Below are 23,016 nucleotides of genomic sequence, written 5' to 3'. Positions count from 1 at the left end.
GGTGAGGTGGATCCCAAGGATGCAGAGACGTATTGTGTTGTGGACAATAGTTCTTCCTTTTATTAAGGAGAAAACACAAAGTAGCAAAACAAAGGCGATGGTGGAAAAACACAAAAAACACACCATGTACAAAAAACTACTAAGAGAAACAAAATGCACAAAACTAAAAGCGCTAGACAAGGCTAGGAAAAATACAGGCAAACCTGAGAAAATAGGCACGAGGCGAACTAGGAAGTTCTCTGGCAAGGCCAACAGCATGTGCGTCTGAAACAAGCAGTGACAAAGTTCCGGCGCTCACATGCTGTCAGCAGCCAGGTTAAATAGGTTGCCACTAATTGTCCTCAGGTGTGTGCTGCTGCCTCACGCCAGCTGCACCCCACACTGTGGATGAGAGAGAGAGAGTGAGTAGGTGACACAACACAACAGATTGAGCAAGGAATTTACAGATTACCACAGCATTGTTTAAAAAAAAAAACATTTAAAAAAAAAGTATGCGATGGGAAAAGTAAAAGTGATCGAAAATGTTTTAAATCCCCTTGCTCATGTTTATATTATTATTCCCTTTTACTCCTATGTAAGATATTGTTGTAATACAAAACATTAATAAAACATTGAAATATCACAGAACATAACGCATACTTGCCAACCCTCCCGTTTTTAGCGGGAGAATCCCGTTATTCAGCGCCTCTCCCGACAACCTCCCGGCAGAGATTTTCTCCCGACAAACTCCCGGTATTCAGCCGGAGCTGGAGGCCACGCCCCCTCCAGCTCAATGCGGACCTGAGACTGAGTGGGGACAGCCTATTCTCACGTCCGAGTTCATCCAGGACAGTTCGAAGGGGAAGGTGTATGTTGCCTGTAAATATGTAGAACAGACTTCTCCATTGAACAGTGGCCGAAATGATATACTCAGTCATGAACAGAGAAGTTAAACAGGACAATACTGCCATCTAATGGATAGATAATTCAAGTATTTCTTTTATGTAAATAAAATAAATATATATATATAGCTAGAATTCACTGAAAGTCAAGTATTTCATACATATATATATATATATATATATATATATATATATATATATATATATATATATATATATATATATATATATATATATATATATATATATATATATATGAAATATATATGAAATACTCGAGTTGGTGAATTCTAGCGGTAAATAACCACGCCCCCAACCACGCCCCCCGCCCCCAACCCCCCTACCCCCCACCTCTCGATATTGGAGGTCTCAAGGTTGGCAAGTATGCATAACGTAGCAGAATCTCCGTTACCATGTATTGATTTACGTGGACCCCGACTTAAACAAGTTGAAAAACTTATTGGGGTGTTACCAATTAGTGGTCAATTGTACGGAATATGTACTGTACTGTGCAATCTACTAATAAAAGTCTCAATCAATCAATCAAGCCGTCTTTTTTTTTTATTTTTATTTTATTTATTTTTTTTAAGTTTTATTTATACATTTCAACATTTCAACAATCAAATAAGTACAAAAGTAGTACAAAACAGTACAAAAAGAATACAAAGCAGCGCCAGGGGGTTATAAATTCAAAGTAACTAAAATAGAATGCAAAAAAACACATATATAATATAAACAAAGTGCAAAGCCATAGGCTCACTCAATTTCAGTAAACAACTCAAATTTGGAACACAGCATAATCGTCTTCACAGCTTTCTGGTTGCTAGAGGTAGAGAGTGTCTTAAAATATTGCAAGACTGGGAAGTGACGTCACCTTCGCGCATGCGTGGACCGATCGTGTCTTACGGTACCGATCGAGTGACACGGTTCCCTTTTTTTAAAATATTTATAACAGTTCAAAGCAACTTAAGCACAATGGCCAGTCAGATCCCAAGTTTAGTGGAGCTTGTTTTGGAGGCCAGTAGTTTGTACAAACAGACGTTCCCGGGTGAGACTCCTCAAATAGCCGCGTGTGCTCCCGGAAGAGTCAATTTGATCGGGGAACACACGGACTACAATCAAGGATATGTACTTCCAATGGTAATGTATGAATATATATATATATATATATATATATATATATATATATATATATATATATATATATATATATATATATATATATATATATATATATATATATAAATAACCATGGATGTGTACTTCCAATGGTAATGTATGAATACTTTTTTTTTTATAACCATTAGTGTGTACTTCACGTCGAACACTGTATTAATGTTTGTCGTTTCGTTGTGCGTAAGTGGTACAATGAGGAATGACAATCAAGCTATCTGTCTATTTACAACCACAGGTATGAACTTCGAATGAATTTTGTTTACTACGGCGGCCGACAGAGACAAACGCGCAGCAACAAACGCTCCAACACAGAAACCCAAAACATTTAAGCGCCATTAGACAATGCAACGGGAAAATGACGCAATCATTTTAACGCAGGATCAAACATGGCAAAAGGACAACAAACCTTTGGGGTGTCTGTCTTTAAAGATATATGACAAACTCCATCCATCCATTCATTTTCTATCTCATGTCCCTCCCAGGGCTTCTATGGTATTATTGGGCGAAGCATTTTAGCACCAAATGTTTTAACAACAATTAATTTCATCAATCCACTACCATATCAAACTTCTTCAATTTATTATTTTATTTTAATGGGGGTTGCAGTCATGACTGAGTAGGTACATACAGCTACAGTACAGTATTTTGTAGCATGAGCTATCTGTACCTACTTTACATTATAAAAACAAACATACTGTACATACTAGGGTTGTACAGTATACTGGTACTAACTAATTAAAAATCGGAATCAAAATCAGTTTAATAATCTCCGAGGGGAAATTAGGATTTTCAGCACAATCCCTTTCAAGAGCAGACAAACATTACAGGGAGACAGAACAGGATCGCTGACGGGTCTGCCAACTTCCGGCGCCCCTTACAAAAAAGGGGAGAAACAGGTAAACACTGGGGAGGGGTGGGAGTGAGAAGAAAAAAAAAATCAGTCTAAGCCTGGGCCCAAGGAATAAAAACAACCTCAAAGCCATAGCACACATAAACATGTGTGTAAGAGGGAAACATCAAAGAACAAAAAGGACATTAAAGACATTAAAAGAGCAGAGCTGATACAACCAGCCACAAAAGTAAAACTAATAAAATAAACAAAACTTCCCTACTGTGGTGGCCTCTGCGGTGTTCCACGCCATCGTCTGCTGGGGTGGGGGGAGCATGGTCAGAGACAGGAGCAGACCCAACAAAGCAACAAAGAGAGCCGACTGCGCCATCGGCCGCCCAACAACTCTCGGCCAGTGTCCAAAAAAAGGTACTATGCTCCTTTACAAAAATATGGGTACTTTGTTTTCATTGACATGATTGCGCACTGTGGTGACATTAGGCCCTTTTCCACCGCAGGAACTTTTTCAGGATTAAACTACCCTGAATTGTGAAATGCGGTGGAAACACAAACCACACACACTTCTATAGGAAACTGTAGAACTAGGAACCAGAAGTTCCAGGAACCTAAAGTGAACTTTTGGTGGAAAAAGGCCTATTGCTGGTAATAGAGGCACATGTAAGTCACACAAAAAGCACCTGCAAGCGGAAACAGTGTGGAGACAGATGAGGGAGAATGGACGTATTGTCACTTTTAAACTAACAATAAGCTTAATGAAGCTTCTTGCCGCAATGGCGACAAATAAGATACGGTTCTTACAAGTATCATCCCTGCAGAATGAGGAATAGCTAAACATGCTTCACTACACACCGTAAGAGTATACAATAGGTAACTGCTAATAGCCAGATAGTGCTACTGAATGTAAACAAATGTTATTATTGTAGCAAAATTATTTGCAAACGCGTATCTCAATCTGAACGTATGTAATGCAATTCACGTGCGTGTGTACTAATTTGTGTGTCTGTATATCCATTTGAGTGCGTGTATTTAGATCCGCGTACGTGTGTTTTAAGTTTTTTGTCTGTCCCTAATCAGAAAGAACCCTCGATAGGCTGTCTACTTACACGCGACTTTTGCAACACTACTGCCGTGTAAGATTTGAGCGAGCACATCCAGATTCGTGAGCCTGTAACACAACGTCAGCGCGTGCATTCAGAAGTGCATGCATGTAATACCTCAAGTAACCAACCACGGAAGGCACCACTCAATTTAGGCAAGGCAACTTTATTTGTATAGCGCTTTTCATACGCAAGGCAGTCTCAAAGTACTTCACAGACAACAAAGTGAAATGAAAGAAAATAAAAGCAAAATTAAAATGCAGACAATAAAAATAAAAACAGTGCGGACGTTAAAAGTTAAAAGATTAAAAGATTTAGCTGAAAGCTAAGGTGAACATAAAAGTCTTCAGTCTAGTTTTAAAAGTAGTCAGAGTTGGGGAGAGTCGGACATCTTCAGGAAGTTTATTACAGCTATTTGTTGCATAGTGACTGAATGATGCGCTCCCTTGATTTGAGTTTACTCTGGGAACTGCTAACAGATTGGTCTCAGAAGATCTTAGTGATCTAGAGGGCTTATATAGGGGGAGCTAATCAGTGATATACTTTGGCCCTAGACCATGTAGTGATTTATATGTGAGCAGGAGGATTTTGAAATCAATTCTCTGATGTATAGGGAGCCAATGTAAGGATTTAAAAATTGGTGTAATGTGTTCACATTTTTTGGTCTTTGTTAGAATTCTAGCAGCAGCGTTCTGAACAAGCTGTAGCTGCCTGACTGTTTTTTTTGGGAAGACCTGCAAGGAGACCATTACAATAGTCTACTCTAGCCTACTGGTAATAAAGGCATGTACAAGTTTTTCTAAGTCTTGAGCTGACATGAGCCCTCTATGTCTTGTTACATTTTTGAGGTGATAGTAAGCCGATTTTGTTACTGATTTGATGTGACTGTCGAAATGTAAATCAGAATCTAAAATAACCCCAAGATTTCTGGCTTTATTTGAGGTTTTCAGGGACAGTGATTGAAGGTGTTGGACGACTTTAAACCTTTCTTTTTTAGCACCAAAAACAATTATCTCAGTTTTATCTTCATTTAGTTGTAGGAAATGTTGGCACATCCAGTGTTTGACTTGCTCAAAGCACTGGCACAGAAGATCTATGGGGCGATAGTCATTTGGTGATAGCGCTACATAGATTTGGGTGTCATCGGCATAGCAATGATGGTCAATGTTATTATTTTGCATGATTTGTCCTTGTGGGAGCATATAGATGTTAAATAAAGTCGGACTCCACACGTTACATTGGTTGGTTCTGATGCAAAGTCACCAATGGAAACAAAATAGTCCCTATCTTGTAGATATGACTTGAACCAGCTTAAAACTGTGCCTGAGATCCCCACCCAGTTTTCCAACCTGTCCAAAAGTATTGAGTGGTCGACAGTGTCAAATGCAGCACTGAGGTCCAATAGCATTAATACTGAAGTTTTGCCAGAGTCTGTGTTTAGACGGATGTCATTTATAACTTTAAGAAGGGCCGTCTCTGTGCTATGAAGAGGTTGAAATCTTGACTGGAAGTTGTTGTGGCAGCCAGTAGAAGCCAAGAAGTGATTTAGTTGTTGGAGGACAACTTTGTCAATTATTTTACTTTTGAATGGTAGATTTGAAATTGGTCTGTAGTTGTTGATAACAGAGGCATCTAGGCTCTGCTTTTTTAGAAGAGGTTTAATGACTGCAGTTTTGAAAGCCTTTGGGAAATTGCCTGATTGAATAGAATTATTAACTATTTGCAATACGTCTGTTGATAGGCAGTCAAAAACATTCTTAAAGAAGTTGGTAGGTAAAACATCAAGGCAGCAGGTGGATGACTTTAGAGCTGTCACCGTTTCCACTAGAGTTTTAGAGTCTATGGCATTAAAGCTTGCCATCATTGCTGTGTTACTTTTGCCTAAATGGGGTGGTGATCCAACTTTTTTACTTGAGATTTGAATTTAAACCAATGATAAACCATGTACAGCTTAGGTCAGAATCAGAATCTATGGCTATAAGTTTTTTGTTTTTTTCCCCTTGGCCTCAGTCTGGACACCCTCTCCAGGGGCCCAGGCTAAGACCGATTTTTTTTTTCTCACCCCCCAAAACCGCCACCCCCCATTGTTTACTTGTATCTCACCTTTTTTGTAAGCGGTGCCGGAAGTAGGCAGACCCGTCAGCGATCCTGTTCTGTCTCCCTGTAATCTTTGTCTGATCTTGAATGGGATTGTGCTGAAAATTTTACTTTACCCTCTGGGATTAATAAAGTATTTCTGATGAAGACAAACTCCAAGACCCGCCTTACGTTGTTTCTGATCGGTTTAAATTGCGTAGTGTCTTCCGTGGTTGGTTAAATGTAGGCACAGTGGATTGATGGCTTGGTCTGGTTATTTCGAACTGTGTACACCGTATTGAAGGTGTAAAAATAATTTGTCTGTCTGGAACTCCCCCTTGCCTTTCCTTTTACTCACCACTAGTCGACGCCTTGCAGCCACTGATCATGTTATTCAGCGTTGAATTCAACAACGATGAACCACGCTCAAACACTTGCTCAGAGCTGCAAAGCGTCACACTTTGAGCATGACAGTCACGCAATTTAACCTTTTCTCACGCGAAACACCCCACACGACATTTCTCACGCTTATATTCCCCATTCACTACTCTATATTTTTTCATAATAATAAACTTTGGTTTTTGCAGCTTGCCGTAGTTCGAGTAACTCGGGATTGATTGATCAAAATAACCAATCCCAGACCAAGCCATCAATCCACTGTGCCTACATTTAACCAACAACTGAAGACACGACCCAATTTACACATCAGAAACAATGTAAGGTGGGTTTTGGCATCACGCACCTCAGCTGTATGTGGTTTCTGATTGGTTTATGTTGGTTTTAATCATGACCTTTGTATGATTCTGTAACTACTTGGTATTGGATTGATGCCAAAACTTAAATCAAAACAACAGAAGCAATGGGCTTATTACATTTGTTTAATAGAAGTGCAGAACATGTAAACAGATATTAACAGTAAATTATAAAGTATATTAGTAATCCACTTTCTATCGATTGTCCCTCATAATTTTGACAAAATAATACATCTGAAATGACACAATATGTTACTGTATATGTCATCAGCCAAATTAGGAGCCTATGTAACTGTTTGCTTACTACTAAAAGTTAAGTTTTCTAGCATGTTCACTGTTATTTTATGCCTGAATTGTTCTTTGATTGCAATTAGAAAAATATGATTAATGTATTATAAGATTTTCTGTTAAAATAAAGCCAATAATGAAATGTTTTCTAGTTAACTTTATTTTGAAAAGTTTCGAAATACATGTTTGTACCAATACCAAAAGATTGGTATCGGGACAACACTAATACATACACATATTATTAATAATCTGTATATTTTATTATGTAATCATGTGTCTTTAAGGCCATGTTCACACAAACATGGATACTTAAAAAAAAAAAACATATCTGATGTTAAAACGATCTCCATCCACACTAGTGTAGTGTCAAAAATATGAAGGTCAAGGTGCTGTTTGCAACTTCCTCACAGTAACATTTTTCAAAGCAAACAATATAACAAGAACACCACCGCCTTATGTTACCATTAGTGGTTAACAGAACACCTTTGTTTAACAATTGCCTGTATTTTTAACAATTACAAAGTTTATGTAATACAATTTTTTACCGGCCAGACTAAAATGATTGGTGTTTATGGTGGTCGCTCACCCGGTCTCGTCAACATGTACGCGCAGGGAGTGTGTGCACACATGCAAAAGCAGTACGTCATTACGGATTAGAAGCCGTAAGAGGGAGGAATATAACTGTGTAAAATACATTAGAAAGTTGAAACCCTCAAGACATCTGTGTAAATGTTGCACAGATGTATTACTAGTATTCCTGGTAGCCTGGCTAACTTCTGTTTTGTTCCATGAACTTGCAGCCTTTTCTGTCATGCATATGTTTGGGGCTTTTTTTTAGCATGTTTCCTTTGATTGTTTTGTTTTTGATCCTGCAGCGTTCATGATTGCATTATTTTGAATTTGCAGCAATTTCTCTTTGCATGTGTTTGTTGTGTTTTGAGTTTTTGATCTATTCTGTGCTTCGAGCTTTTGGATGTTGCTCTGTGCATTTGGCCAACATCATTTTCCTATGTTATGGTAAAAATATGATCTGGGAGTACAGACTCTTGCCATGGATATGTACTTCCATTGGTAATGTACAAATAATGTAATGTAATAGTCCTTTGGTTGTTTCCCTGTCTTATAGAACATTTGCCACTTTTTTGTTTCTAAAGCACAATAGTCCCACATGAAAATAAGTAAGTTTATTTATGCATATGATCCAGGCTCTACCGCTGGTGACTGTGGTGGTTGGAAGTCCTTCACCTGGTGATGATGCTATCATTGTCACGGCGACTGGGCATGCTGATGAACCGAGAAGGGTGAACTTCAGTCTGCCAAATAAAGGATCCACATTGTCTCCTGGGGTGCCATATTGGGCAAACTATGTGAAGGGCGTTATACATCATTACAGGGGTAAAAACAGTTTGGTTTTACTCAAGATAAAGACATGTTTTAACAGTAAGACCTCATATTGTGAATGTTTGGTCATGCCCGTGTTTAATATTCTTATTTATACATTTCTAATATCAATGTCTTTCACTTTTTATGCTTCAGCTCAACCTCTTCCTGGCTTCAAAGCTGTGGTGGTCAGCAGTGTTCCATTAGGGGGAGGTCTGTCTAGCTCAGCCTCTCTGGAAGTGGCCTTTTACACATTCCTGCAGCAACTTAGACCAGGTTGCTACTTTTATTTATTCAAGTAACTATTGTGTAAGCAACCTATTGTACATTTACATCATCAACATTTTTGAATGGGGTTTCAGTGACATTAGTTTGTTTTTCTGTGTTTTTGTACAGATGATGGAGACAAAATATTGAAAGCAGTAGCATGTCAACAGGCCGAACACACTCATGCCGGTGTACCTTGTGGTATTATGGATCAATTTGTGTCGGTTCTAGGAAAAGAGGGCCATGCTTTACTTATTGACTGCAGGTAAAGTTTGCTCGAAAAAGAGCACTCAAAGATTGCACATCTACAGTAAAAGAAATGCATGAAAAGCTTTGATTGGGGTAGAATTTACCATAATGACAGTGGAAACATACCCCTACAATTTGGAAATACTTTTGTTATGACCCATAGTTTGAGTAATTGGTTCCAGATTCGTTATTGAACAAACGAACATGTAATATATGACATAACTACAATGTTTGGTGTATTCTTACATCCAACATACCTGACTAAAGATTCACAACATCTGAAGTGAGTAGAATATTTTTGATAGCAATGCATTTTTGGAACCACTGTACCGTGATACAGCTCATTAACAGGGAACAAGAAGTACAATGCTGAATAACCTGGGTCCTAAAATAAATTTTAGATTATTTCCCTATTTTATATTGCAGTCCTGTATAAAACAAGACATTTATGTCTAAAACCGTACATATGAACTTCTGTACCCAATATATTAATGAGTAAAACTTGGAATACTGTTAAAATGAGTTAAGATTTTCCAATTGTTGACAGGGCCTTAAACCAAAACAATGCATTATAAATCATCCTCAGAAGAAGTGATTATTTACATTTTCCAGCATAGAGGACTTGTGTATGTTTGATTGTTATCTTCATTGTTACTTTTAATGGGGAAGACTTATTTACGACAAGTTACTCATGTTCTTCAGTATTATTTGATTTAGGTCACTGGAGACCATTCCTGTCCCCCTAGCAGATCCAGACCTTGTCATTCTCATCACCAACTCCAATGTCAAACATTCTTTGGCAAGTAGTGAGTATGCTGTGCGACGCAGACAGTGTGAGAAGGCTGCCTCCATCCTAGGAAAAGACAGTCTAAGAGATGCCACCTTGAAGGACCTAGAAGGTTTAAAGTATAGTTTTTCGTATTATATTCCAACCCAGATTTTCTATTTACAAATATATATACAAATAATTCTGATATAACTTCTTATTTGAATAGTTTTAAAATAAAAGTATGCCTGGCCAATGTGTTAATTTAGTTGTGTCATCTACAATTTCATTATTTGTATAATAAATTATTCCTGATAATCATAAATGTTTTCGATACTTTATAAACCAATACATTTTTATTTTACATTACTATTTAGACTCCATCATAAAGTCCAACAACATAAATACAGCATCTTGCTCGGTGCCTCATTGTAGGCCATTGTTTTAACTAGGGATGTTCCGATCAACATTTTTGGCTTCTGCTCCTTATCTGATTTTTTGGCCTCAGATCTGTTTTGATTTTGAGTTCTGACCAAATACTTTGTCAGTAGTTTATAGAACTGAAAATGTTGTATACATACAAGTCAGCACAATACCACCGTTTTATTGAGCTCATCTTATTACATCTAGAATGTGCTGTTATTGTTGAAAATGTTCTGCCTTTTCCAAGCTAACCTAATTTCTCGCTTCTATATTTCAGGGTTTAGGGATGAACTGGATGATGTGATTTATCGAAGAGCTCGTCATGTGATTGAGGAGAACCACAGAACTGTCAAAGCTGCTGAATTTTTGAAACGAGGTGCCTACCATGAGTTTGGTCAACTCATGTTGGAAAGCCACAACTCCCTTAGGTACAGTGAACGAAATGACATGGAATTTATGTGTATCGGATATGTGTCAAGTCAATGGGAGGTCCTCTAATCTGCTCATAAATCCCTCTAAAAACCTTAGTGACTTGTATATCAACCAAGTATTAGCGATATTGTTAATTTAAGCGCTAACGTAGACATACTAATTTTAGCGGCGCCATGTTCAGAGGGCGCTAACAGTTTGGGATGGCTGTATTGACATCAGCGGCTGGTGAGCTGCTTTCACGCCTCAGAGCTCACGAAAGTTTATTCTATATCAAATAATGCCTCTCGCCTGGATAGTAGAAGGATGAACACATAATCTGACGAGTTGGTCAACTCTCCCATCTAATTTAGACCCGGAACTGGCGATAAGGACACAAAAAGACACTTGGTCCCACCCCCGTTTCTTTGCGATGATTATGAGTCATTCTTCATCTAAACAGGAATATATGAACATACGAGCAGTGGGCATCCTAATGACAGCAGACATTGTACAGTAAGTGATATATTATGTGTGTTGGCTCTCATAAAGTCTGCATTGAGTAATAATTAGGGATGTTGGAAAAAAAGCGAATGTCATGATGCGTTTTTGAAATGAATGTGCCGCGTATGCCTAAAATGATCAAAATACGTAAATATTACATGTAATTATAAATGTGCCTGTTACTACATTACATATATACTTACATAATGTATATAAAATCTTATATCGGCAGAATAAAGCGACTCCTATTGGCTCCATTGTTAGCAGACTTTTGATCGCATTTATTTAATATTTAGAATGCATTAAAAAAAAGAAAAACATTTGTGTTCTTTTAAATGGTTGGCACATTTCCTCCAAAAAATTGTTGTTCCCTTTTAAGCCAGAACCTAATAATTTTTTTTACAAGTTAGTATCTCCACAAAAACATAGGTCACTGTTTTGAAAATAACCATAAATACATTTTGTTTTGAAATTGTGATTTCTAAGACATTTAGATCATTAGATCATTAATCAGTTCACTCCTGATTTTGAACTATGAGACCAGGGTTCCCCAGACTCAAACCACAGCCCCCCAGAATCCACCCCTGCACTAACCCCTGTTTTATGCCATGTATGTGTATATACAGTACAGGCCAAAAGTTTGGACACACCTTCTCATTCAATGCGTTTTCTTTATTTTCATGACTATTTACATTGTAGATTGTCAGTGAAGGCATCAAAACTATGAATGAACACATGTGGAGTTATGTACTTAACAAAAAAAGGTGAAATAACTGTTAACATGTTTTATATTCTAGTTTCTGCAAAATAGCCACCCTTTGCTCTGATTACTGTTTTGCACATTCTTGGCATTCTCTCGATGAGCTTCAAGAGGCAGTCAACTGAAAGGGTTTTCACTTCACAGGTGTCATAGTTTTGATGCCTTCAATGACAATCTACAACATAAATAGTCATGAAAATAAAATAACCCATTGAAATGAGAAGTTGTGTCCAAACTTTTGGCCTGTACTGTATGTATGTATGTATATATATATATATATATATATATATATATATATATATATATATATATATATGTATGTATGTATGTATGTATGTATGTATGTATGTATGTATGTATGTATGTATGTATGTATGTATGTATGTATGTATGTATGTATGTATGTATGTATGTATGTATGTATGTATGTATGTATGTGTGTGTGTGTGTGTGTGTGTATGTGTGTATGTATGTATGTATGTATGTGTGTGTGTGTTCAGACCAAAATAACCCGTCGATCGTGATTGACCGCTTTATCTTTTGGACCCTAACGGTCGATCGCGAAAAAATACTAGAAAAAAAAAAGTATTATGTCATCAGTGGCACCCCAACCCGCAGAATGACAAACAGACCAGCAAACAGGCACACATTTTAACTCCTGGACACGCCCACACGCTTCTGCCTTTCTCTCTTCAGCTTTTCATCCAGCCGCTTTTGACACTGTGTGCGGTGCGCTACACCTGCTAGTCCTGCAAATGCGCATTGCATGACGTGCTCAATGTCTGACTGTTGCAACAAATCGGACATTTTGTAACATCCAACATCAAACAACTCTTCCCTCAACCACAAGTTCAAGACCATTCCCCGTGACGGGAAGCTATACGAGACTCTGTAAACATTGCGCCAAGTACAGATTTTGTGTTGATTCATTGTGCATACAAAAGTAAACACTGACATGTGCAAATGCACTAATATATGACGGCAGGCAGCTAAAGAAGGACTTCCCCATTATTCCCCTCTTTTACCACACAGGAAAAACCTGCCAGGCGAACTGCTGATTTGACTAATTCCGGTGCTGACGTAAACCCTGTGACTCGCGACCCATATGTGACCAGAACAGATATACTGTGTTACTAAAACTATAGTGGCCATAAACACTTAGCTAAAACAAATGTATATACTGTATGTATGTGTTAATATACAGTCGTGGTCAAAAGTTTACATACACTTGTAAAAAAATAATGTCATGGCTGACTTGAGTTTCCAATAATTTCTACAACTCTTGTTGGTCACAAAAAACATTCATGAAGTTTGGTTCTTTTATGAATGTATTATGGGTCTACTGAAAATGTGACCAAATCTGCTGGGTCAAAAGTATACATACAGCAATGTTAATATTAGGTTACATGTCCCTTGGAAAGTTTTACTGCAATAAGACTCTTTTGGTAGCCATCCACAAGCTTCTGGCAAGCTTCTGGTTGAATTTTTGACCACTCCTCTTGACAAAATTGGTGCAGTCCAGCTAAATTTGTTGATTTTCTGACATTGACTTGTTTCTTCAGCATTGTCCACACGTTTAAGTTAGGACTTTGGGAAGGCCATTCTAAAACCTTAATTCTAGCCTGATTTAGCCATTCTTTTACCACTTTTGACGTGTGTTTGGGGTCATTGTCCTGTTGGAACACCCAACTGTGCCCAAGACCCAACCTCCGGGCTGATGAGTTTACCTGAAGAATTTGGAGGTAATCCTCCTTTTTCATTGTCCCATTTACTCTCTGTAAAGCACTGGTTCCATTTGCTGCAAAACAGGCCCAGAGAATAATACTACCACCACCATGCTTGACGGTAGGTGGTGTTCCTGGGATCAAAGGCCTCACCTTTTACCCCCCAAACATATTGCTGGGTATTGTGGCCAAACAGCTCAATTTTTGTTTCATTTGACCACAGAACTTTCCTCGAGAAGGTCTTATCTTTGTCCATTTGATGTCAGATGAGAGTATTTTAGGTGCATTTTGGCAACGTTTTACGAAGGAATGGCTAACTTTTGGCCATTCTACCATACAGGCCTGATCTGTAGATTTCTGCAGAGATGGTTTGCTGGATAGGACAAATAAAAATAAAAAGTTATTATGGCTGCAACTATATATGTACTGTTCTCATTTTCTTCACTGTTAATGAGTTTTTAACAGGCACTGGAGACATTTATTTTTTTTAGACTAGACTGTTAATAGAAGTCTGTGGTTACTCGACTGATGGCTGTGGTATAATTTTGTCAGGGATTTATATGAGGTGAGCTGTAAGGACTTGGACTGTTTGGTGTCTGCCGCCATGGAGGTGAACGGAGTATTTGGCAGCAGGATGACCGGCGGAGGATTTGGAGGCTGCACCGTAACGTTGCTGAAGGCCCATGTCATTGACAGAACTATTCAACATATCCAGGTACATCTATCTGTAATGTAATCTTATACAATTTAAATGTGAATAACTGGAGGCTCCACAGTCACTACTACCAGTGTGTGACTGGAATTGATCATTATAGCCAATTAATTATTACAATGTTCATGAATTTCTAAACTTGAACTGTTTGTTAGAGCATATAAAAGGCAGCCAATGCCTGTTTTGTTCTTCAACAGGAGCGATACCATGGAACCCCGACTTTCTTTGTCACAACTCCTTCAGAGGGGGCTCGTGACCTCCAGTTATCCTGAATATTCTTGATGCCATTATAACATTCCTTTTTCTCGTGTTTGTTTGTTCGTTTTTTACTATTCAAATTTGGTGGCGTCGGAGCATAAAAGTAACACTCTACTGTCAACATTCAATTATTTTTAATACTAATAATAACAACACTTTTTGCTCTCATCTTTCACTTCTCATGATGTACAAGGGGATGAAAAGAAAATTAATATTCATATTTGTCAATGAAACTGTTGTAAATGTATTTTTTTCATGATTACAGTCGTTTTTTGTTTTTTTTTTACATTTACTTGAATTAAAATCACAAATTTTGCGCATTTCTTGATCAAATACAGCGCAGAAATCTATCATGAGGCTGCCAAATTTTCTGCAGTTTGGCTTTCCTTGCTGGAAGCTGAGGGTGAACATGGCTTACTGGCTGGTCTGCATGTTGCCAAAATGTTTGCAGAAACATTTTTACACCACAGCCCCCCCCCTCGAAGCTGAGAGAGACAAGCGGTAGAAAATGGCTGGACTTTCGAGTTCTATAAGCAGAATCTACAATCTGTGTAACGTAAGTGTGACGTCATTATTTTTGCTAATTAGACTATAAGTATGGATAATCATACTGGAGGCTTGGGTTGTACATTATACCGGTATTAGTATAGTAATGAATCATGTTCGGTACTATACTGCCTCTTAAAAAGTGCCGCCGCCCCCCCCCCCCCCCCTGTCGTCACATCGTGTCATTGCTGGTTTACGAGCAGAGGAGCATGTTCGGCAGCACACAATCACAAAGTACTTACAAGCAGACACAGTGTGTAGACAGAAAAGGGACAACAGATGCATTTTGGCTTAAAAACTAACGATAAAGGTGACGCTATAACACTAAAACGCCCTCAGGAAGAGGTGCTTTAAGACATGGCTAGCTAGCCAGCGGCTAAAGTCCATTCACAGTCTGCAGTGTTTTAGCTACTTCTAAATCACTAATCCTCACCTCCATGGCGACAAATAAAGTAAGTTTCTTACAAGTATCATCCCTGCAGGACGAGGAATAGCTAAACATGCTTCACTACACACCGTAGCTCACCGGCGTCAAAATGTAAACAAACGCCATTGGTGGATCTACACCTAACATCCACTGTAATGATACCAACTACAAGAGCGTATCTAGTTGATACTACTATGACTACATCGATATTTTTTAGCATCACAAAATCTTCTTTCGTTTTTTTTTTTAAATGTACATAATGTTTATAAACTCAGTAAATATGTCCCTGGACACATGAGGACTTTGAATATGACCAATGTATGATTGTGTAACTACTTTGTATCGGATTGATACCTATGCATTTGTGGTATCATCCAAAACTAATGTAAAGCATCCAAACAACAGAAGAATAAGTGATTATTACATTTTAACAGAAGTGTAGATAGAACGTGTTAAAAGAGAAAGTAAGCAGATATTAACAGTAAATGAACAAGTAGATTAAAAATTAATTTTCTACCACTTGTCCTTAATAATTTGGACAAAATAATAGAATGGAAAATGACACAATATGTTACTGCATATGTCAGCAGACTAAATTAGGAGCTTTTGTTTGTTTACGTACTAATAAAAGACAAGTTGTCTTGTATTTTCACCATTTTATTTAAGGACAAACTTGCAATAAGAAACAAATGATTAATGTACCGTAAGATTTTTTTGTTAAAATAAAGCCAATAATTCCACTTATTGTGGTCCTCTTTGTTTAGAAAAGTATCGAAATACATTTTGGTACCGGTACCAAAATATTTTTTATCGGACAACACTACTGGAGGCCTTCTACAGTAGTACTCGAACTCACCACACTGAGTCAGCATCAAGTGGGGGTGATCGTGAGCATGCAGATTCATGTCACTACCGTCTCATCAGTGAGAACCCAGCGTTTTTTTTCTTTTTTTTAGGAGCAAGTCCGATTCAAGAACGTATTGCTCTTGTCACTGCCTGATTCACTGAGCTGCCTGATCCGTTTGCAACACACGTGTAAACAATTTCCTGCTGTTTTATGACTTTGGTCCAAAAAAATATTAAAACAATAACGTATGTAAGTATTTGGATATCTAAAATAGTTCTTACAAATATTGAGCATTTCAATTATGGGATTGAAGTGCAAGCTTATTTAGTTAGAGCAGTTAGAGCAGGTGTCGGCAACCCAAAATGTTGAAAGAGAGAAATTGGACCAAAAAAATGTGTCTGAAGCCGCAAAAAATCAAAAGCCTTCTATAAGTGATATAATGAAGTCAACACATGATATACGTGTCTATATTAGCTATGTTAGCCTACTATCAAAATGACTATATTTTCTTCTTCTTAGGGGGGCATAACAAAATATTTGAGAAGCACAGCTTTAGAGGGAGCTATGTACTGTGTTTTTACTCTACATATGCTGCTTAGAAGTCATTGTGTAGCATTGTCGAGTAGATGTATTCACTAGAGCAGTGTTTTTCAACCACTGTGCACCGTGAGATACAGTCTGGTATGCCGTGGAAGATTATCTAATTTCACCTATTTGGGTTAAAAATATTTTTTGCAAACCAGTAATTCTAGTCTGCAAATGATGTGTTGAGTGGTCGGTGCTGTCTAGAGCTCGGCAGAGTAACCGTGTAATACTCTTCCATATCAGTAGGTGGCAGCCGGTAGCTAATTGCTCTGTAGATGTCGGAAACAGCGGGAGGCAGGGTGCAGGTAAAAAGGTGTCTAATGCTTAAACTAAAAATAAACAAAAGGTGAGTGCCCTTAAGAAAAGGCATTGAAGCTTATGGAAGGCTATGCAAAACGAAACTAAAACTGAACTGGCTACAAAGTAAACAAAAACAGAATGCTGGACGACAGCAAAGACTTACTGTGGAGCAAAGACGGCGTCCAAAATGTACATCTGAACATGACATGACAATCAAAGAAAACAACTGAAATATTCTAGAATGCTAAAACAAAGTAGATGCGGGAAATATCGCTCAAAGGAAGACATGAAACTGCTACAGGAAAATACCAAAAAAAGAGAAAAAGCCACCAAAATAGGAGCGCAAGACAAGAACTAAAACACTACAAACAGGAAAACAGCAAAAAATGTAAAATAAGTCATGGCAGGATGTGACAGGTCATGACAGTACACCTATTTTGAGACAAGAGCTATAGTGATGCATGGTCGGTTATGGTTTAAAGTCATATCCAATAATTGCGTCTTTTTACTGTCTACTGAGTTTCGTTTTTTAATGATTTCTGCTGGTGGTGGGCCTCTGGATTTTTTCAACGCAAAAAATGTGCCTTGGCTCAAAAAAGGTTGAAAAACACTGGCAGTAGTGTATGAGCTAGGGAACGCTACACACCAGAGGTGGGACCAAGTCATTCCTTTGCAAGTCACAAGTAAGTCTCAAGTCTTTGCCCTCAAGTCTCGAGTCAAGTCCCGAGTCAAGACAGGCAAGTCCCGAGTCAAGTCCAAAGTCAAGACTGGAAAGTCTCAAGTCAAGTCCCAAGTCCTGCATTTTGAATTTCGAGTCCTTTCAAGTCCTTTTAACCACAGACTAATATATTTACACAGATTGTGTATGCTTTTAAAACGCTGTATTCATTTATTAAAACAAGTGCATTTGAAATTGCAGGAAAAAAAATAGTGCTGACATTGCACTTCATAATAGCACTATTATCCAGTCATTTTAAACATTTAACTCATTCCTTTACAGAATAAACACATTTGAAAAAACAAGTGCAACTGTACTTATTTGCACAAAAGTGTTAACATTGTATTTCCTTGGCACATTGCATTGTAACTACCGGTAGTTCCACAGCAGTTTCTATCCTGTTCTTACCTTATCTCATTGATCTCATCTCATACTGTATGTGTGTTGATGTGTGCGTACATATGAAAAACATAACAAAAACATGAACAAAACAATGAACAGAGTTGTACTTTTTAGATGTCAGGGCCCTATGCAATATGTTCACATATTCTTAATATAGTATACATTTTAACTGACCTTTATTTGACTATGTTTGTGTTTTTGTAGGTGGCTAAAATATGCGGTGCTGCTGATCGCCGTCTAACGTTACGTTACTGTGTGTGATACATTGACTAACGTAACGTTAAGTATAGGTACCTCATGCAACCCTGCTTAAAAAAAATCACTTGACAAAAAGTATGAATAAGGTAGCGAACTGCAGTGGACGCAACATATTGCCGTGTTTGCAATGACGTTATAACCATAGACATCTTATAAGTAGACGCAGCATTGGCTGCTGTGACACGAGCAATTTGGCCGCCATCTTGAAGTGGTGATGAGGAGCCGGCGAGCAGCCTAAACTGACAGTTGACAGGTAGAAAACAAAGATGGTGTTCAGCGTTTTCCAACTCAAATGAGCGTACTGTTGAAAATAGAAATCGGGTGATTACTTTTCACAAGTAAGATTTAACATTAATGTACTATTGGTTGTATTTTATGAAAATAATATTACCACAGAGTTGAGAAGGAGCAAAGATCTTTAATATTTGTATGTGAAAATCACAAAGAAATCTTCTGGGGGAGGATGACCCCCCTACATGGGTTTGGTTTACAAACTTTCAGCCCCACCTAAAACAAAATTCACCAGCCGCCACTGATTATGATGCATTCTCATTTTAGGCAAAATATAACACAATACTTTCTTAACAGTATAATTGTAACCAGGAATAAGTCTTCAAGTAACAATATTCAAATACTAACATTGTTGGGTAAGACAGAATTTGGTTTTATTCTGAATCCAGTGAAACAGATTGGTGGTTTTAGCTGATATAAAGACTTACAGGTGTTTATATATGTTTATGTTGAAGTATTTGGCAGACGCTTTTATCCAAAGCGACATACATAAAAAATACATATAAAACAATGACTGTAAACATGATCATTTAAGGGAAGAATGTAATACAAAATATCAATACAAAGTGTCAAGACAGAATAAACTCTCTGCTGCTGCAGCAACAGAGATACAGTCTATAAGATATATAGATATCTAATGTATTCATACATTGTTTATGTAGGATATACGCATGTATATATAACCTAATCATATTATTTCTTCAATTTAAAAATAGCTGACCGTTTTTTCCCCTTTCTCTTGGATTATATTCCCAGTTTTGATCTCGGACGTCTGGTCACTTATAGCGTATAAGAATATTATATTACTGTTAAGCAAACTATGAATAATAAAACACGCCAAAACATGTGTCCTTTATCATAGCTACACATATAACAAAAAAGCGCGTGAAAATCAGTGGTATTCAGTGAGGTAAAATGAATTAAATGCGCTGACAGTTCATTGCTCCTGCCAAATGAATTGCACTAGTGGGGCGGATCACCACTCCAAGATGGCGGCCCCGCGTCTCGTCTGCGCCTGTAGGCAGTAGCGCGCGATGCTGCGTACCCTTATAAGATGTCTATGGTTATAACGTTAGCAGTGAGTTTACAGCCTCACTGATTTAACTACACAGCAAATAAAAGTCACGTTACTTAGCCAATAAACGTTAGCTTACATTCAAAACTTACCCTTCTTTGTGCATCTTCAAATGTCGAACGAAGTTGGAAGTTGTTACGTCTCCGTCTATAATATTCCAACTGCATGATTTGCATAGGGCTATTCGTTTTTTGTTGACCGAGTCGTAGTTTTTATACCCGAACGAAATTAACTTTGGCATAATTGTTTCTCACTGCCGCATTGTTTGACCATTCTTCTTCATTGGTTGTCCTGCAATTTGATTGGATGAGAGCTGTGGGATGAAAATAGCGTAGATCTAATTTGATTGGCTGTTGTACTGAGAGCACACCAGCTGACAGGAACAACACGCTGATAGACACAGACGAAGAACAGGAAAAATACGGAGCGGCGCGCTCCCAAATAACTCTTTAATCTTTGGGTTTTGGGGAAAGTAGCAAGTCATGTCAAGTCAAAAGGCTCAAGTCCAAGTGAAGTCACAAGTCATTGATGTTAAAGTCTAAGTCGAGTTGCAAGTCTCTTTACATTTTGTCAAGTCGAGTCCAAAGTCATCAAATTCATGACTCGAGTCTGACTCGAGTCCAAGTCATGTGACTCGAGTCCACACCTCTGCTACACACAGTTTTAGTTAGGGAAGCTGTCAGGTTTGAGGGACACGGTGGAAGTGTCAGGATGTTGCTGCACCGTATGAATTAAACACCAACAAACTAACGACCAGTTCTTTCACGAGGTCCTTTCCCACCGCAGGAACTTTTTCAGAAACTTCCCCACTTACCCAGGTAAATAAAGTTCCACCTGTGTTTCCACCAAAAACTACCCGGGTAGATTTAGTTCTTCAGGAACCTTTCGGAGTTCCTCCTAGCTAGGTGGGACTTTTCTTAGCGACTTGGAACCTTTTCGGGGGCAGACTGTGCTGTCGAACGCTGATTGGCTGAACACCGTTGGGAGTGTTCCTGAAGCTTATTTTTCAAACACACGACCGCCATTGCACAGTATGTGAGGCTACTTCTTTATTTCTTATTTTTTGTGTATTTGTATTACAACAAACTTGACAACGAAGAGAAAGAAGAACCAAAGGAGCTTTCAAAATGCAGGAACGGGGCATCTTTGTGGTGAAGAACGCTGATCAGTGGAACTATCTTGGAATGTTTTTACTCAGCCGTAGTCTTTAAACTATATACAGTTTAATGTTATTTAATATTTTTACAAACTTCATTTCGATACATGAAACTACGTGAAGGTGGACAGACTCTTAAAACGTATTTAGGGAGGAGTATAAAGCCGGACTGGAAGGAACGACCTCTACAAAATAAAGGAGGCAGTAAACGAGTGGAACTAAGGTAAATATTAACTATTTACTTTATTACATGTTGTAAAAGTAGTCAGTGACACTCCTTTTGTGTAGTTATTAGCCTCAACCCTAGTGAACAGAATGCTAGTGCTAACAAGCTAACGCTAAAGCTGATCTGTTAGTGTTGTCTGCGTGAGATAAACACTAACATGTATTATTTATAAATTGTTATTTACAGCTGAAATGGACCAAAAGGAATCACCTGACCCTCATTAATTTATAATTTACTGAGAGGACGACTTTCTGACTGTTGGACATTGGAGACAAAAGCCTGACTTTTTATGAAAAATTCGGTACATCCATCCATTTTCTACCGCTTGTCCCTTTCGGAGTCGCGGGGGGTCGCTGGAGCCTATCTCAGCTGCATTCGGGCGGAAGGCGGGGTACACCCTGGACAAGTCGCCACCTCATCCCAGGGCCAACACAGATAGACAACATTCACACACTAGGGCCAATTTAGTGTTGCCAATCAACCAATCCCCAGGTGTGTCTTTGGAGGTGGGAGGAAGCCGGAGTACCCGAAGGGAACCCACGCAGTCACAGGGAGAACATGCAAACTCCACACAAAGATCCCGAGCGCAGGATCAGACCCAGGACCTTTGTATTGTGAGGCAGACGCAACCCCTGCCCCAATTCGGTACACTTAACTTTTTAAATCGTATCGTTTTATATATGATTGCTGTGTATTTTCATTTACTTACGTTTTAGTAAAATAACTGTGACCTAATATTAGTAGGCCCTTTTCCACCAAAAGTTCAGAAACTTCTGGTTCAGGGAACTAGAGGTTCCTGTAGAAGTGTGTGGTTTGTGTTTGTACCACATTTCACAGTTCAGGCTACTTTATACAAATTAATAAATATACAAATACAAATGTGATATACACATAAATAAATAATTTGTATAAATAAAGGCGTATTTGTAAATATATTTTTGAGATTTGAAAATACACACAAATAAAATTTATGAATATAAAAATGTGACATACAAATAAATCAACAATTTGCATAAATAAGCGTGTATTTGTAAATATATTTTTGAGATTTGAATACAAATATGCTTGATTTTGTATTTGTATTTGTATTGAATTTGCATATGTGGATCGCTTTTTTGCTTTTGTGTCTATGAGACATTTCTACCACAAACCAGATGCACAAATAAATGACCTACACACTCCCCTGAACAACCAGCAGAGAGCCCATATTTCCTCCTCCTTTATTCGCTTTATTGGTCGCACCAGCTAGCTTTGATCATCATAATATATATATAAAATTGCTACTGCAACTACTAGACTTCTTCAACTCTGACGTCGCCCTCAACCAGCAGAGCAGCATTAGATGAATCGGGTACGTCGTAGGCCATAGTTTGATTGTTATTTTAAGAAAACGTTGCAATTTAGTGTACAGAGTGCACATTATACATACATATTTATTTACCGGTACGTATTTTTCTTCTTATTAAAATGTTTTACCTTTTTTTTTTTACATTCTGCAATTTGGCGCCCCCTCCAAATGATGGCGCCTTAGGCCGCCTGGTTTGCCTGTTGGGAAAGCCGGCCCTGTCTATACTGATACCATGTAACTAAAACAGACACTATTAGGTCACAGTT

General features: G+C 38.1%; 1 protein-coding gene across 1 annotated transcript; it reads left to right on the top strand.

The window, feature by feature from the left end:
• Window positions 1–1,758: 1,758 nt before the first annotated feature.
• Window positions 1,759–14,916, top strand: galk1 (galactokinase 1). Its single transcript, XM_062056477.1, has 8 exons — window positions 1,759–2,021; window positions 8,326–8,515; window positions 8,657–8,776; window positions 8,897–9,032; window positions 9,734–9,915; window positions 10,483–10,633; window positions 14,154–14,316; window positions 14,511–14,916. The coding sequence occupies exons 1-8, from the start codon at window positions 1,764–1,766 to the stop codon at window positions 14,583–14,585; spliced, it is 1,275 nt and encodes a 424-aa protein (XP_061912461.1). The 5' UTR covers window positions 1,759–1,763; the 3' UTR covers window positions 14,586–14,916.
• The last annotated feature ends 8,100 nt before the right edge of the window (window positions 14,917–23,016 follow it).

Source organism: Entelurus aequoreus, linkage group LG08 (assembly GCF_033978785.1).
Source record: "Entelurus aequoreus isolate RoL-2023_Sb linkage group LG08, RoL_Eaeq_v1.1, whole genome shotgun sequence".
Classification (NCBI taxonomy): domain Eukaryota; kingdom Metazoa; phylum Chordata; class Actinopteri; order Syngnathiformes; family Syngnathidae; genus Entelurus; species Entelurus aequoreus.
Note: the sequence above shows the minus strand (reverse complement) of the source record. Positions and strands in the feature narration are given on the sequence as shown.

Bases quoted from the DNA above. Each gene is read 5' to 3' on its own strand.
- galk1 (XM_062056477.1), top strand. From the start codon at position 1,764: ATGCGTGGACCGATCGTGTCTTACGGTACCGATCGAGTGACACGGTTC. The intron at 8,777-8,896 runs GTTGCTACTTTT...GTTTTTGTACAG, and splicing joins CCTGCAGCAACTTAGACCAG to ATGATGGAGACAAAATATTG. The intron at 9,916-10,482 runs GTTTAAAGTATA...TCTATATTTCAG, and splicing joins CACCTTGAAGGACCTAGAAG to GGTTTAGGGATGAACTGGAT.